The following is a 17,373-nucleotide window of genomic DNA, read 5'->3' as shown; positions in this document are numbered from 1 at the left end:
TCTCCCACCTCAGTCTACAAGTAGCTGGGATTACAGGCATGCACCACCACATCCAACTACTTTTTGTATTTTTAGTAAAGACAGCATTTCATCATGTTTGCCAGTCTGGTCTTGAATTCCTGACCTCAAGTGATTGGCCTGCCTTGGCTTCCCAAAGTGCTGGAATTACAGGCATGAGCCACTGTGCCTAGCCTAGGTATTTCATATAAATAAAGATTATGCTAATGTTTATATTGCTTTTTTAAAAATTTAACAATTTTTATTACCAAATCCCATGCAGGGCTAACTCTTTAACCCAGCTAGCAGCAAAAAATGTTACTGCTAACAAGATCAAGGATGAAGGTGCAGACCCAATAGAGATTGTGTCTTAAAAAAAAAAGGATTGTGAAATATGTTATATAATATATATACATATGCATAAATATCTTTTAAAAAAAGTAAAACTCCAGTGTTGCAGAAAAAATATTACAAAGTGATTCAGTCCATAAAAAACAGCAGTTAGCAGTTGTGCTATCTTATAAACACCAACTCAGGTTAACCCTAGAAGAAAACCACCTCCCCCCATTAAAGAAGAATTCCCTTTTCTGTTTTCTTGTCTGAATTTCACTGCTTATTCCATGAAACACCCAAAGAATAACAAGACTCAGTTCACATCCCTCAGTCCTTGTCTGTCTGTTAAGGCTAACACCAAGGACTGTTCCTTAGGAATCTTTACCTCTACTACAGTCAGAAAATTGAGCCCTAATTTTGGGGCCAGATTTCCAGAACCCTGCAAAACCCTCATGCTTTCTTCAAGGCCTCTTGAAAGATCAAGGGGGCAGTGTACTTGGCAGAGACCGGAATGCTTGGTGGTCTAGGAAAAGGGGGCCTTTCTAAGCAAAAACACCCCCTAAAACACCTTGTAATTGAAATTCAACCAGGCAAAACCAATTAACAGCAGGCACCAAACTATGGTTCTAAAAGGTGTACATCTTCCCCCTTTAATCATAAAGGTAAGGGAGATAAAGTGAGCCAAGTGAGCATTTGACCATATCTGTCTTCTGAGAAGTTAGCATGTTTTAGGCTGAAGCCATGTTGTAGAGACATTTGGGCAAATGGTGGCCTTTGCTGTGTGTGGCTACATAAAGCTGCCATTTCTGGGCAACCTGGTTCATGGCTGCTTTATGGAACCTTTACTTCTTATGCAGAGTGTTTAAGAATTAATAGGGAAATTTTCAATTTGATTCTGCAAGTGACAAATACTTTTAACAGCAGCTTCTCAATCACCACCAATGGAGACAGACTACCCCTCAGCTGAGGATCATAGCTCCTTCCAGTCAGTGGGCTTCTTACTAGACCTCTACAGGAGCTCATTGGTCTTAGAATATTGTCTACATCCAAAGAATCCTCTGTACACTGAAAATGGGGAGGAATGAGCCATCTGCAGCACATGGTGCTGCTTGCTGTCTGTAGCACTGCCCTTCTTCTGAGCATAAGAGCCCCAGAGCAGGAAGACAAGGCCAATTGTGTCCTGATTTAGCCAGGACACAACGGCATTGGTAAATTGCTCCCACCCTCTCTCCTTATGAGAATTGGCTTGATGGGCCAGAACAGTGAGGACAGCCTGGAATAGGAGAACACCTTTTTGGCCCACCCAGATAAATCTCAATGACCAGGATTAATAAAACCATCCACATCTGTGGACAGCTCTTTATAAATGTTTTCCAAACCACATGGAGGTGGAACAGGTCTTTGAACACTAAAGCAGCCCATGAATTTGATTGGGTCTCTGATAAGGATCCTGTTCTAGGATGACAACCTTCACATCTCTTATGTCACACATCTGGGTCCAGGTGAAGACTTGGTGTGGAGTGGATAAACAGTGTAATGTTTCCTTTCTTCTGCAACAAATCCTATTATCTTGATAAAATACATTTCCCAAACTCCACTGAGGTGCTTATTCCAACTCTCACCAAAGCCCAGGGACATATTACAGGCCATGAGTCTCAGTAGAGCCACAGCCTTGTTTCTCTGGATACCAACCAACTGCTCACTGGCAAGAAGGGCAGCATCTTGGGCTTGTCCTGCTCAGCTGGGGCCTTCCTGGCAGGAGTGACCCCCATGTCCTCACCCTCCTCAGCTGTGGTTGCCCGTATAGGGTCCCTAGGTTATCTGGCACAGGGCTGCAGGCACGTTGCTTCCTGGTAGGGCTCCGGGAGTGAACGCACACCGTCAGAGGACTGCAAAGTTTGCCCTGGCTGTAGCGGTCAGTAATTGGTCTCTGTTGCTTTTCAACTTACTGAATTGCAGAGTTGGGAGGAACATTAGATCAGTGCTTTCTCAAACTGTAATGTGCATATGAACAATCTGGAGATCTTGTTGTATTGCAAAGGAGGGGCCTAGTTTCTGTGTTTCAAACAATTCTAAAGTTATAATGATGCAGTTTCAGGTTCACACAACACACTTCCAGTAGCAAGGCTTTAAATGATTATGAAATGGGAATAATGCCTATCTTTCAGAATCATTTTAAGAATTAGAGATAATGCATGTTAAACATCTCAAAGTGTGTCTGGCACTTTGTAGTTCCCCAATACATGATATATTGTGATTCGTAATACCTTCCTTTATAGAGGAGGAAATGAATTCAGAAAGGTTGTTACTAGCATAGGTCATATTTGCTTACATATCTTGATGTAAATTGTTTGTGTTACATATTTCTTTTGTTTTGTTTTGAGACTGAGTCTCACTCTGTTGCCCAAGCTGGAGTGCAGTGGCACAATCTTGGCTCACTGCAACCTCTGCCTCCCAGGTTCAAGCAATTCTCTGCCTCAGCCTTCAAAGTAGCTGGGATTACAGGTGCCTGCTCCACCACGCCCAGCTAATTTTTGTATTTTTAGTAGAGACGAGGTTTCACCATCTTGGCCAGGCTAGTCTTGACTTCTGACCTTGTGATCTACCTGCTTCGGCCTCCCAAAGTGCTGGGATTACAGGCATGAGCCACCTCACCCAGCCAACATATTTCTTGATAAGAGAATGCTGTATTGTTAGCATATAAGTATCTCTAAGTAGCAGAAGTAATGCTGAATCTTTCAGTGCCCATGTGTATTAAAGAAGGGAAATAACATAATTCATCTTTACATCTTGTCTGATTATCACAATCGCTCTGTAAAGTAGTCAGGAGACTGAGAGAGAATGAATAATTTACTCATAGTCACATGCATAAATAAGTGGCAAAGCTGGAATTTGAACTTGGGTCTGTGAATCCAAAGTTCTTATATTACATCATTGCTACCTCTCACAGCTCCCTATCTACCATATGCATTGACATATGTTATATGTCAACAGGCATAACATTGTTGCTGTTACTTTTTAAATCTTCTGGACACTTAAGATTAGAACAGTCATGGTAAAAACGGGAACAGTTCAGGTTGAACATTAAAAAAATCTTCTTGGCACGTGTATACCTATGTAACCTGCACACTCTGCACATGTACCCCAGAACTTAAAGTATAATAATAAAATAAAAAGTAAAAAAAAATCTTCATGATCATTCAGGTTCTACTTAAAACAAAACAGGTACAACTGATTTGAATAAGCAAAATTTGAAGATGTAAGTATGTCAAACATCCTAATTACATTTTGCTTTTTCTATTCCCCTGCTTCGAATTCTTTATTATAATACATGTTTATGCATTATCTGGGGAAATGATAGGGAACTACTGAAAAAGAAGACTAAGGAAAACATAACTATCAAAAATTTGTCTAGGTACAGTGGCTCACCCCTGTAATCTCAGCACTTTGGGAGTCTGAGGCAGGAGGGTCATTTGAGGCCAGGAGTTCAAAACCAGACTGGGCAACATAGTGAGATCTCACCTCTATTGTAAAAAAATTAAAAAATTATCCAGGTATGGTGGCATGTGCCTATAGTTCCAGCTACTTCGGAGGCCGGGATGGGAGGATCGATTGAGCCCAGGAGGTTGAGAGTGCAGTGAGCTGTGATTACATTACTGCACTTCAGCCTGGGCAACAGAACAAGACCCTGTCTCAAAACAAAAAACAAGCAAATAAAAAAATCCTTAATCTTCTACATTAACATGAGCAATAATTAAAACCAAACCCTTTCTTATAATGAAAAAATGTTTCATATAATGGTTGTGATGGTAATGACACTATAGATTTGTCAAAATTCATGGAAAGAATACACATAAAATTGGTGAATTTTATTTTAATTGATAGTAAAATTAAGCCAATTGGAGAAGTTGACTTGAATGTTTTTTTCTGACCTTGTTCTTAAATAGAGTGATCATAATATCAACACTTTCTATTCTCAGTAAATTAGGCTGTCACCAAAGAAAGCTATTATATTCATTTAGACTTGGAGCCTAAAAAGAAACACACTTGTTTTTAAAAGGAAGAAGCACTGTTAAAATAAGTGTCTATATTTAACCTCAGGAATAGGTTAATTATATTGTTAGAATGAACTATAGAAAGGACTGCTATCTTCTAGAATATGTAGCAAGAAAATGTCATTTTGGCAAAAATTGGTGAGAATTCAGTCACAGTCTACCACCATCTCCGTAATTATGATGGCGATTATAGTATTAAGAGAAAAACTTGGAAAACTTTAACTTTTATCTGGATGAATCATATGATTCAGTTTATTCCTTTCTTTTTTTTTTTTTTTTTTTTTTTTGAGACGGAGTTTCACTTTTGTTACCCAGGCTGGTGGAGTGCAATGGCGCGATCTCGGCTCACTGCAACCTCCGCCTCCTGGGTTCAGGCAATTCTCCTGCCTCAGCTTCCTGAGTAACTGGGATTACAGGCATGCGCCACCACGCCCAGCTAATTTTTGTATTTTTAGTAGAGACGGGGTTTCACCATGTTGACCAGGATGGTCTCGATCTGTTGACCTCGTGATCCACCCGCCTCGGCCTCCCAAAGTGCTGGGATTACAGGCGTGAGCCACCGTGCCCGGCCGTTTATTCCTTTCTTAAGCCTTCTTACTGTTTAAGATGTACACAGAGAAGGAATCTCAGTACTGTCTTGTCTCTAGAAGGCTAAGGACAAATTTATGAACGTTTATGTTTGTTTTTTTTCTTTTTCCTTAAATTATATGCTTAGATACAGGGACTCCAATTATTTCCTACTGTAAGAGTTTTAATCTTAGTATTGAGGAAAATGTCACTTATATGTTGAATGGTAGACAATGTCTAATAGTAGTTGGTGGTGGTGATAGATAGGTATTGGGATCAATTTTTTTTGAAATTTTCTCTAAACCATTCTAAAATGATTTTAAAAGATTGTGTTCTAAAAGCCATTGAATTGAAATTTACTAGTTAATTCCTAAAAAATGCAATGCTATTTTAAAAATGTTTCTTTACGTAGGTGGTTTTGATGATAATTCTCCTCTGAGTTCAGTTGAACGGTATGACCCCCGAAGCAACAAGTGGGATTATGTGGCAGCACTTACCACTCCCAGAGGTGGAGTGGGAATCGCAACAGTGATGGGCAAAATCTTTGCAGTTGGTGGTCATAATGGCAATGCATACTTAAATACGGTGGAAGCATTTGATCCAGTGCTGAATAGGTAATTTACATGTTGTCTCTGTGCTTTATAGTCTCTTCTGGTACAATAGTAGATTACTCCAGAATGTTAAAATATTGCTAATTGTAGTTAATACTAAGCTTTGGTATCTCTTATCTCCCACTGGAAGCTTGCTATCCTTCAAAACCAGTCCCACATAGGGAGTTTTTGTCTTTGGTTAGTATTTGAGTAAAGTAAATTATCCTTTTTTTTAAGATAACATTTTTTCTTCTCTGTCTTTTCAGGTGGGAGCTTGTTGGATCTGTGTCTCACTGCAGAGCTGGAGCAGGTGTAGCTGTGTGTTCCTGTTTAACTAGCCAAATTCGAGATGTAGGTCATGGATCCAATAATGTGGTTGACTGTATGTGATTTGCGTTCTGGCCACCAATAATTTAGTCATATCTGACAGGTATGAAGGAAAAACAAGATTTTGATATGAACACCTTTCAACACATTTAACTACAACTAGAGTCTTATTTAAATATTAACTGTTGTGACACAAAAGTGTACAACTTTTGGAATAATACCTGAAGAATTATTAGTAATAGAGTTAAATTTGATACTTCCTGCTTTTCCAAATAATGGAGTACGGAAGGAAGACAGTAGAACTTAAAACCATAGCTATCCTGAAAAATGCTTAAAGTAGTGCCAAAAATCTTGAAATCTCTCTCATACTTTTTATTTCGGTGAATCAAAGTGTAATTTGTTGAGTTTTACCTTTTCTTTTGCCTAACATCTTTATGTTAACCTCAGGTAGTGTATTTTTCCTAGAGGAGAGGTTAGTACCTATTCATCAACACAAGGATACAGAAGAAATTTGCACCTTTTAAAGATTGTTTTTACTTGGTGCTGATGAATTTATGCCTTGCTTTTTTTTTTCTAGGTGGTGATTTTTCAATTTCTTGTATATTTACAGAAGCAGAAAACATGTTCTGTCTTTTTGAGTGCCACTTGGCTGCATTTTCAGAAGCTTATAGGAGTGCTATAAGAAGCCTTTAGTTTCAGTTTGAATTGCTAGGACACCAAAAGACCTAGCTGTGCTAACTCCATCCAAATGAGTCTCCAATTTTATTTTTTCATCTTTTGCAAAAAGTATTTGTTTCATAATCAAAAGGTGAACCAGAGGAAATACGAAACAGGGCTTTGATCTGATGTTATTCTGGTGCCCAGTTGAGAGACCTTGAGAAAGAATGATGCGGATTACATGACTCTAATGCTCTTCTTTAATCATTTGATAAATCTTGGATTCAAAATCCAAGATTTATCATCTCTATTTTGCTATATGCCACCATACTGGTTTCTCTGACTATACAGAATCTGTATTTATTTATTAACAGAAATGAATGCATTTTTACAAAAACCCTTTTGTAGACTGTAGTTTATTGATTAGTTCAAGCCCATCATTAACCAATTAAGCATATTGCTGGTAAAAACAGAGGTTGAAATTACTGTTTTACTTATTATATTTAAATCCCTCTGGTGTATTTATTGAAATTTAATTAAAAATATTTCTACGTATTGATTTGGAGCCAGAATATTGATGGACCTACAGATTTAACAGCTCTTCAAGGTTTTAACTAGCATTATAAAATGGCCTATTCGTTATATGTATTTCTTTTAAAAATATTTATCAAGAACATTAAAATATTTTATTTTGTATTTGCAGTGCAGTTTGGCACCTCTCTTCCAGGCCTTACTAAGTTTTTGTTTAATTGTGTCTTCAAATTTATTGTGGTTCACTGCTGGTCAGTTATCTGGTTCATAAGGAAGCTGGGCAATGCAAAACATTTCCTTGATTCATCCAGCCCTGAAGTTCATTGACTGATAGCTCATGTGTCTTATTAAATAGGATTCTGGACTTTTACAGTAGGGTGGAAAGCCACATCACAAAAGCCAGTGCCTGTTGAGTATAGCAAACCAAAAAAATAAAAAGTTTTAAGAGGGGTTAGGTTGGCAGATAAAAGTCTCTCATGAAGCAGATTTAAAAGTTTTCCAGAATGCTAGTTTTTCTACTGTCACCTGTGAGCAAGTTCATGTCATTGCTGGATCTGATCACACCAGTGTTCTCTTATGTATGTACCACCATATTTCTGTCAGTCCAGAGACAGTTAACCCTGTAGCACTTACTAGACTGGTGACAACTGGCTGGATGTGGAGAGTGTCGAAACCTGGCTTCAGCTGTCTTATTTCTCATGTCTAATGGAGTTTGTATATCACAGTGCTTGTTTAGCTAAGGTTACTAATATGTTTGTTGTATTTATTTTCAGGGGATAGGATCTTATTATTTCTATTTAAAATGTTTTTTTCTTTGACATATTTCTGTCTTTGTTATATGTAAGGAATTTAGAGGGCATAAGCGTTATTATATTTTCATTTCTAGTTTTTACCATACAATGGTTATCTAACATACCAAGTTGGTATGCTACCTATCCGTAAAATATGAAATACTCATAAGAGAACTAAAGTGTATGCATAATCAGAAGCACAGCCTTGAAGGACCTGACAGCAGTATGAAAAGATAAATAGCCAGGTGCGGTGGCTCACACCTGTAATCCCAACATTTTGGGAGGCCAAGATGGGCGGATCACCTGAGGTCAAGAGTTTGAGACCAGCCTGACCAACATGGCAAAACCCCATCTCTACTAAAAATACGAAATTAGCTGGGCATGTTGGCACATGCCTGTAATCCCAGCTACTTGGGAAGCTGAGGCAGAAGAATTGCTTCAACCCAGGAGGTGGAGGTTGCAATGTGCTGAAGTCATGCCATTGCACTCCAGCCAAGGGAAACGAGTGAAACTCCATCTCAAAACAAAAACAAAAACAAAAACAAAAACAAAACAAAACAAAACAAAACAAAAAAAGATAAATAGCAGAATCAATATGCACAGTTCTCTTTATCAGGCAAAAACACATTGATTGAGATGTGAAATTAGAATCAGGCTGAAGGAATCATGCGGTTGAAAGATGATTATACTCATAGAAATGAAGAGATGAAATATTCAAATATTCAAAGAAGTTGCCTACTTTATTGTGAGACTTATCACTTTAACCTCATATGTTAACAGCACCTGCCAAAAAGTGATATGAAATAGAGCTAAAATACTGAAATTGTAAATGGACAAAAGAAACCATGAAAATTTGTGTATTATTTCTTCAATAAATATTTCTAGGTGCTTTGTGATTCTTTCATTTAGTCATTAAAGCCATTGCTTTATGATATTGCACTGCCACTTTAAAACAAGTTACCTGACATTGTTTTTGACGAATTTCACTATATTCTTATGTAATTATTTCTAAAATGTTTCAATAAACTATGTACTCCCTCTAAGGAGTATTTTATTCATTCTAATTCCCAAATAAACTTTGAACTTACAGTGCTGTTAATGACTTCTTGAAATTACATAAACTATTCTTGTAAATGGTAAACTTGAGAATTTTCTTTGCTTCTTTTTTCTCTATGTCTTATATGGTAAAGAAAGAATGCCTTCAGAATCTAATTCATGTTGTATCAGTTAAGAATGTTTCTGTGGTTTCTCATATCAGATATGTAAAGAAATTATTATTGGGATGCTGTTGGCTATGTCTCTTTCCCCTCCATGTAAAATTCCAAGTGTTTGTAAAACTTCTCTTTAATATTTTCTTAAAACCATTTGTAAATTTGTGTTATAATACTTCAGCAAATCAATGTAATAAGTGGTAAATATATATCACCAGCTATTGACATCAAAAAGCCGGGGTCACATCAGTGCTGTTTATTTAATTAAAATATATTGCATATCTCTATTAGCACAAATTTTTTCCTATAAGATCTGTGTAACTGCTTCTCATTATTTGATTGCCATTATGGAATCCTATCAGAACTATATAATTTTTTATTCTCCATTCCTCAGATACAAAATTGAGTAGGTTGGCTATATTTTTCTCCTTATATGAAGGATCTTTAACTGAAAATTTTAGAAAGCTTTTCATTTTCCCTTACAAAAATTAAAGTTTGAGGGTAACTGAGGTAAGTAGTTTCACTAATCATAAGCAGTTGTCTCTTCAGTAATTTCAGACTTGTACTATGTAGAAATGAGACTGCACATTAGGATGACAGTTGTCCTTCCAAGTAGAAACCTTGCAAAGTTGTAGCTTTTGCAAAGTTGTTGCTTTTTTTTCTTCTTTTTCTGTTTTTTTTTTTTTTTTGAGATGGAGTTTCGCTGTTGTTACCCAGGCTGGAGTGCAATGGCACGATCTCGGCTCACCGCAACCTCCGCCTCATGGGTTCAAGCAATTCTCCTGCCTCAGCCTCCCGAGTAGCTGGGATTACAGGCACGCACCACTACGCCTGGCTAATTTTTGTATTTTTTTTTTTTAGTAGAGACGGGGTTTCACCTTGTTGACCAAGATGGTCTCGATCTCTTGACCTCATGATCCACCCGCCTCGGCCTCCCAAAGTGCTGGGATTATAGGCGTGAGCCACCACACCTGGCCATGTTGCTTTTTTTTTTTTTAAGTAACATTGCCATTGCTAAAAATTCTTTTGAAACTCGTCTTTGAAAATAGCCTGAGTTCATTTGTAAGTCACTCAAAAGAATTAGTCTCATCATAGTCATATGTTAATTTTGACCAAAATCTTAACTTGATTATTCATCAAACATGATTGAAAATATTTCTTATTTTCATAGATGAAATCCACCTCCAAAGAATTAAGGTTTTCCTCTACTGGTAAAAATGTTTTCAACACTAAACAGTTTGAATTAAGTATTTCTAAAATCATCCTGAACAATAGCAAGGTCAGTGAAAGAAGTATATAGTCTCTTTGAGGGTAACCTTATTTGAATGCAGAAATTCTGGTTTTGTTTTGTTTTGTTTTGTTTTTGACAAGTCACTCTTTCATTATCTTAATGGTTTGTGGCTAAGTTCAGTATACCTGGAAAACTCTTCAGAATATAAGGGGTTTCTTAGATTTGAGTAATAGTCATGGGGAGTATTAGCTATCATTTAAAAAATATATCACCTGTACCAGTCACTTCATAATACTTCTGATGTTTACAGTAATTCAGTACTTTACAGTTAAAAAAAAGGTTCAAAAGCTAAAAAAAAAAAAATAGGTTCAAAGACATTAAATAACTAGTCCAAGATCTACAACTAAGTTAGTTATTGACTAATATTCTTTGTGACTAAAAAACTCAACTGCTCCACCTATATCAGTTATACATACTTCTGCTTTCACTAGGTAATACAGTACAGATACATTAAGAATATAATTTCCTGTTTTTTAGTAGTCTCTTAGCAGTATGAAAATTTTTCTGGTCACCACATTTCTCTCTCTTCTTTTTTTTTTGGAGACAAAATCTCACTTTGTCACCCAGGCTGGAGTACAGTAGTGGCATGTTCTCGGCTGACTGCAACCTCCTCCTCCCGGGTTCAAGTGATTCTCCTGCTTCAGCCTCATTTATTTATTTATTTATTTATTTATTTATTTATTTATTTATTTATTTTTGAGACAGAGTCTCACTCTGTTGCCCAGGCTGGAGTGCAATAGCACCATCTTGGCTCACTGCAGCCTCCGCCTCCTGGGTTCCCACGATTCTCTTGCCTCAGCCTCCCAAGTAGCTGAGTTTACAGGTATGTGCAAACACACCTGGCTAATTTTTGTATTTTTGGTAGAGATGGGGTTTCACCATGTTGGCCAGGCTTGTCTCAAACTCCTAACCTCAAATGATCTGCCCACCTCGGTATCCTAAAGTGCTGGGATTACAGGTGTGAGCCACCGTGCCTGGCCTGGTCACTACATTTGTGTATGTAATATTTGATACATATGTAAAACTATATGCAACATGAAGGCATAATAATAAAATACCTGTGACACTACCCACTAAGAACTAGAGCTTTTCTGGTATTAACCCTACCTTTGTGTTCCTTCTCAATTACAATCTGCAGCCTACTCTTTAGGGGTAACTGCTACCTTGAATCTATCATTTCTTTGCTTTTTTTTCCCTTTTGCTTTTACACATATATCCCATGGCTATATATTGTTTGCTTTTATGAGCTTTATAAAAAAGTATCCTGTATGTAGTCTTACATAACTTGATGTTTTTATTCAACAGGTTTATTTTCACAATTTATTTTGTTGGGTCTAGTTTTCACTTTTTTTTCCTGCTGTTACAAACAATGCTGAAACAAACATTCATATCCAATTTCTTGGTGCTCATGTCCAAAAATTTCTTTAAGGTATAAATCTAGAAACAAAGTTGGTGGTTTATAAGGCATGTGCCTGATCAGCTTTATAACAGTTTTACAAGATAATGCCAAGTTGTTTTCAAAACTGGCTACACCACTTTACAGTATGGTTTCCTATTTACTTGCTGTCATAAGACCCCATTCTTTCTAATCTGGTAGGTGTAAAATGGCATTTTATTGTGGCTTTAAATTGCCTTTTCCTTATGAATGTGACATCACTTCAGTATAAAGAAAAAAATGCATTTTCCTGATTATAAGTTAAAAACATTTTCATGTTTGTCATTCCTGTTTCTTCTGTGAAATATTTCTTGATGTCTTTTGTTTATTTTTCAATGTTTTCTCTTATTTAAGAGTTCTTTATATTTAGGATACTGATATTTTTGTTTTGTTGTTGTTGTTGTTGTTCTTGCACATATCTTCACCCAGTTTGTGGCTTATCTTTTCACTTTGGGTTTTTTTGTAAACAAAACTTAATTTTAATATATTTAAATGTGAGTCCTTTTTATGTTTTACACTTTGTCCTATCCTAGGGTCATAGCTACTTAGAGTCACTTCTGAAAATCAAAAAAGTGTCTCATAGTCAACTTTTTAGTTCACCTGGAATTGATTTGCGCATGTGTGATACAGATTAAAAATTTCATTTTTTTTTACTATGCAGAAAATCAATTTTCTCTGCACCATTTATTGACTAATATATCCTTTCTTCAGAGGCTTTACTTACATGGAAATTTGCCATTATAGCCAAATGTTTATTTTGGGACTTCCCTTTCTGTTCCATTGGTCAATTTGCCTAAGCAAGGGCCACATAGTACATTAAATTGCTATAACTTGATTATATGTCTTGATACCTGGCAGGGAAAGTCTCTTACCTTTGTATTTTTCTTAAGGAATGTTGTTGGCCTTTTGGTTTGTTGTTGTTGTTGTTCTGAGACAGGGTCTAGCTCTGTCACCCAGGCTGGAGTGCAGTGGCATGATCATGGCTCACTCCAACCTCAGCCTCCCCGGACTCAGGTGATCCCCCACCCTCACCACCTTCACCTGCCCCCCTCCCTCGACTCTTCCACCCCACCTTCCTGTGTTGCCCAGGCTCGTCTTAAACTCTTGGGCTCAAGCAGTTCTCTCGCTTCAGCCTCCCAAAGTGCTGGGATTACAGGTATGATCCACCATGCCTGGCCTGCTTTTAAATTCAGTATGAGAATCAGTTTGTAAAATTCCTTGGAGATAAAAAGCAAACAGCTCTAAGAAATTTATTTTCCTTTTTTCTTTTTTTTTTTTTTTTTCTGTCAGCCAGGCTGGAGTGCAGTGGTGCAAGCATGGCTCATTGCAGCCTCAAACTCCTGGGCTCAAGCAGTCCTTCCACCTGAGCTGGTAGGTAAGATCCCAGGTAGCTGAGATCACAGGTGTACACCATTAGGCCCAGCTAATTTTAAAATTTTTTGTTAGGACAGGGTCTCACCATGTTGCCTGGCTGGTCTTGAACTCCTGGCCTCAAGCAATCCTCCTGCCTCAGCCTCCCAAAGTGCTGGGATTACAAGTATGAGCTACCATGCCTGGCCTGCTTTTTAAATTCAGTATGAGAATCAGTTTGTAAAATTCCTTGGGGATAAAAAGCAAACAGCTCTAGGAAATTTCTTTTTCTTTCTTGTTTTTTGAGACAGGGTTTCACTCTGTCACCTAGGCTGGAGTACAGTGGTATAAACATGGTTCACTGCAGCCTCAAACTCATGGGTTCAAGCGATCCTCCTGCCTCAGCCTCACAAGTAGCTGAGACCACAAGTGCACACCATTAGGCCCGGCTAATTTTTAAATTTTTTTTTTTTTTTTTTTTTTTTTTTTTTTTTTTTTTTTTGAGACGGAGTTTCGCTCTTGTTACCCAGGCTGGAGTGCAATGGCGCGATCTTGGCTTACTGCGACTTCCGCCTCCTGGGTTCAGGCAATTCTCCTGCCTCAGCCTCCTGAGTAGCTGGGATTACAGGCACGTGCCACCATGCCCAGCTAATTTTTTTTGTATTTTTAGTAGAGACGGGGTTTCACCATGTTGACCAGGATGGTCTCGATCTGTTGACCTCGTGATCCACCCGCCTCGGCCTCCCAAAGTGCTGGGATTACAGGCTTGAGCCACTGCGCCCGGCCCTAATTTTTAAATTTTTTTGTAGAGACAAGAGTCTCACCATGTTGCCTTGCTGGTCTTGAACTCCTGACCTCAAGCAATCCTCCTGCCTCAGCCTCACAAAGTGCTGGGATTATAGGTATGAGCCACTGTACCCAGATTTCTTTCTCTCCCTTTCTCTTTTTCTTTTTCAATTAGAATCACACTTAATGATTAATTAGGGAGTATTGACAGTGCTACAATACTGAATCTTTCTTGGTTTTGCTACTGTTATCAGAGCAAGGAAGTTCCAGTTTGCTCAGCTTTAAAAAATAGTTTGTGCAAATTGATGGGTTACATGTAAAATTTTGTTACATGTGTATAATGTGTCATGATCAAGTCAGAGTATTTAGAGTATTAGATTTTTGATAACTGTGGTCACCCTACTACATTTTTGTTAACTATGGTCACCCAACTCTGCTATCAAACACTGAATTTAATTCTATTTAATTATATGTTTGTACTCTTTAACTTTTCTTCATCCTTCCCCCTCCCCTACTCTCACTCTTCCCAGTCTCTATCTTTCCACTCTCTACCTCCATTTGATCAAAATTTTGAACTCCTACGTGTAAGTAAGAACATGCGATATTTGTCTATTGTGCCTGGCTTATTTTACCTCACATAGTGACCTCCAGTTCCATCTATATTGCTGCAAATGGCATGATTTCATTCTATTTTTATGGCTGAATAGTCTTCCATTGTGTATATATGCCACATTTTCTTTGTCCATTCATTCACTGATGTTGGTTTTATATCCTCACTGTTGTAAATAGTGCTGCAGTAAACATGCAAGTGCAGGTATCCCTCTGATGTATTGATTTCTTTTCCTTTGGATAGATACCCAGTAGTGAGATTGCTGGATCTATTGGTAATTCTGTTTTGAATTTTTTGAGAACTTGCCATACTGTTTTCCATAGTGACTACCAGTTTACATTACCACCAACAATATATAAGAGTTTCTTTTTCTCAGCATCCTCGCCAGTATCTGTTATTTTTAATCTTAGTAGCCATTCTGACTGGAGAAAGATATTGTTGTGGTTTTGATTTGTATTTCTCTGATGATTGGTGATGTATAGCATTTTTTCATATACCTGCTGGCAATTTGCGTGTCTTTCGAGAACTGTCTATTCAGATCATTTGCCCATTTTTATAGTGGATTATTTGTGTGTGTATGTGTTTTTCCTATATTGTCCCGTAAAACATGAGTTTTGTTTTTCGTTTTGCTATTGAGTTGTTTGAATTTCTTGTGTATTCTGGGTATTCATCCCTTGTCAGCTGGAGAGATTGCTCTTATTTCTCCCATTCTGTATGTTGTCTCTTCATTCAGTTGATTGTTTTCTTTGCTGTGCAGAAGCTTTTTACCTTAAAGTAATTCCACTTGTCTATTTGTTTCTGGTGATTTTGAAGTCCTACCCAAAAAAATCTTTGACCACGACAGTGTCCTTAAGTATTTCCCCAATATTTTTTTTAGTAGTTTCATAGTTTCAAGCATACATTTTAGTCTTTACTCCATTTTTATTTGCTTTTTGTGTATGGTAAGAGATAAGGGTCTAGTTTCATTCTTCTGCATATGGATATCCAGTTTTCCTAGCACCATTTATTGAAGAGACTGTCTGTTCCTCACTGACCGTACTTGGCACTTTGTTGAAAATTAGTTGATTGTAAGTATGTGGATTCATTTCTAGGTTCTTTTTTCTGTCCCATTGGTCTGTGTGTCTGTTATTATGCCAGTACCATGCTGTTGGGGTTTCTATAGCTTTATGGTATCTTTTGAAGTCAGGTAGTATTATCCCTCCAGCATTATTCTTTTTGCTCAGGATTGCTCGGACTATTCAGAGTCTTTTGTATTTTCATGTGTGTTTTAAGATTTTTTTTTTCTATTTCTGTGAAGACTGACACTGGAATTTTGATAGGTATTGCACTGAATTTGTAGATTGCTTCTGAAATTATGGTCATTTTCACAATAGTAATTTTTCCGATTCATAAACATGGAATGTCTTTCCATTTATTTATGACCTCTTCGGTTTCTTTCATCAGTGGTTTACAGTTTTCCTATGGACATCTTTCACCTCCTCAGTTAAATTTATTTCTGTGTATTTTATTTTTGTGGGGAGCTATTGTAAATAGGATTGCTTTCTTGATTTCTTTTTCCACTATTTCATTGTTGGTGTATAGAAATACTGATTTTTGTATGTTAACTTTGTGTCCTGCAATTTTATTGAGATTGAGTTCATTTATCAAATCTTAAGAGTTTTTTGGTGGAGTCGAGGCTTTTCTAGATGTAAGATTATATTCTTACCAGAGAGTGACACTTTAGAAGCCTTTTATTTCTCTTGCCTAATTGCTCTGGCTAGACTTCCTCTGTTTCTTTAGTTTCTTTTTTTTTTTTTTTTTTTTTTACCTCTTTGGGCATTTCATACATAGTTATTTTTATATCCTGTAGCCAATAATTTCAATATCTTAAGTCCCTTGAGGGTCTAAATCTCTTTATTGTCTCTGTTGAACTTTTCCTTATGGTATGCCATTCTTCCTGCGTTTGGTGATTTTTATTTGTAAATGTATACTTAATTTGAACCTGTGAGAACCCAGAGGTTCTTTAATTCAGAATGTGCTCTTTCAGAGAGGTTTTGCATTTGTGTCTCTAGGCTAGGGAACAACACTGACCTGGGACATTTTAGCTTTCTTCTTGGCTCGTCCTTTTGCTTCTGGTCCAGAGCTTGGTTTTTCAATCTCAGTGCTGACACTGGCATTTGTCCTCAGGGCAACTTTGGTTTTCCTGTTCAGTTACCACTCCTGCTCAAGTTCCATCTCTTATGTTGGCCTTTCTTGAGAGCCCAGTAAATCATTTTTAAAAGTGTATTGTTTATAACTGAATTAGGAACTATTAGTAATAGGAGAGCCCTTCAGATGATCTTGTCTTTCATAACCCCACAAACCACTACTATTCTAAAAGCCAAAGACAAGACATAGATATGTCTTAATTGATATTCACTAATTTTTCTCTTGTGTACTACTAGCCTCCTCTGAAATATATATGTTGAAGACCTTCCATAGACCAGGGGGCCCCAGCCCCCAGGCTGCAAACCAATAGTGGTCAGTGGCCTGTTAGGAACCGGGTTGCACATCGGGAGGTGAGCAGCAGGCCAGTGAGCATTACTGCCTGAGCCCCGCGTCCTGACAGATCAATGGTGGCATTAGATTCTCGTGGGGAGCGAACTTTATTGTGAACTGGGCATGTGAGGGATCTAGATTGTGTGCTCCTTGTGAAAATCTAATGCCTCATGGGCTGAGGTGGAATAGTTTCATCTCAAAACCCCCTATCCCCACCCCCGCCCCATTCACGGAAAAATTGTCTTCCACAAAACTGGTCCCTGGTGCCAAAAAGGCTGGGGACTGCTGCCACAGACCTTAACAGAGCTTTCCCTTTTGAGTCAGG

The 17,373-nt window shown here is 37.6% G+C and overlaps 1 protein-coding gene and 1 pseudogene across 4 annotated transcripts in view; one reads left to right on the top strand and one right to left on the bottom strand.

Annotated features, from left to right (window-relative positions):
- KLHL8 (kelch like family member 8) overlaps positions 1–9,340 on the top strand; it is a 64,223-nt gene extending 54,883 nt beyond the window's left edge. For 3 of the 4 annotated variants that reach the window (XM_074396413.1, XM_003923986.4, XM_074396412.1), the window contains 2 exons: positions 5,365–5,566; positions 5,809–9,340. In XM_074396413.1, coding sequence (XP_074252514.1) covers positions 5,365–5,566; positions 5,809–5,932 — 326 coding nt within the window. In that variant the 3' untranslated portion in view covers positions 5,933–9,340. The remainder of the gene's footprint in view (positions 1–5,364; positions 5,567–5,808) is intronic. The other variant, XM_039468528.2, reaches the window with a different exon arrangement.
- On the bottom strand, positions 1,301–2,102 carry LOC101051250 (uracil-DNA glycosylase pseudogene; annotated as a pseudogene).
- Positions 9,341–17,373: the final 8,033 nt, after the last annotated feature.

Source organism: Saimiri boliviensis, chromosome 3 (genome assembly GCF_048565385.1).
Source record: "Saimiri boliviensis isolate mSaiBol1 chromosome 3, mSaiBol1.pri, whole genome shotgun sequence".
NCBI classification, from domain to species: domain Eukaryota; kingdom Metazoa; phylum Chordata; class Mammalia; order Primates; family Cebidae; genus Saimiri; species Saimiri boliviensis.
This window is presented reverse-complemented; position numbering and strand designations above follow the sequence as displayed.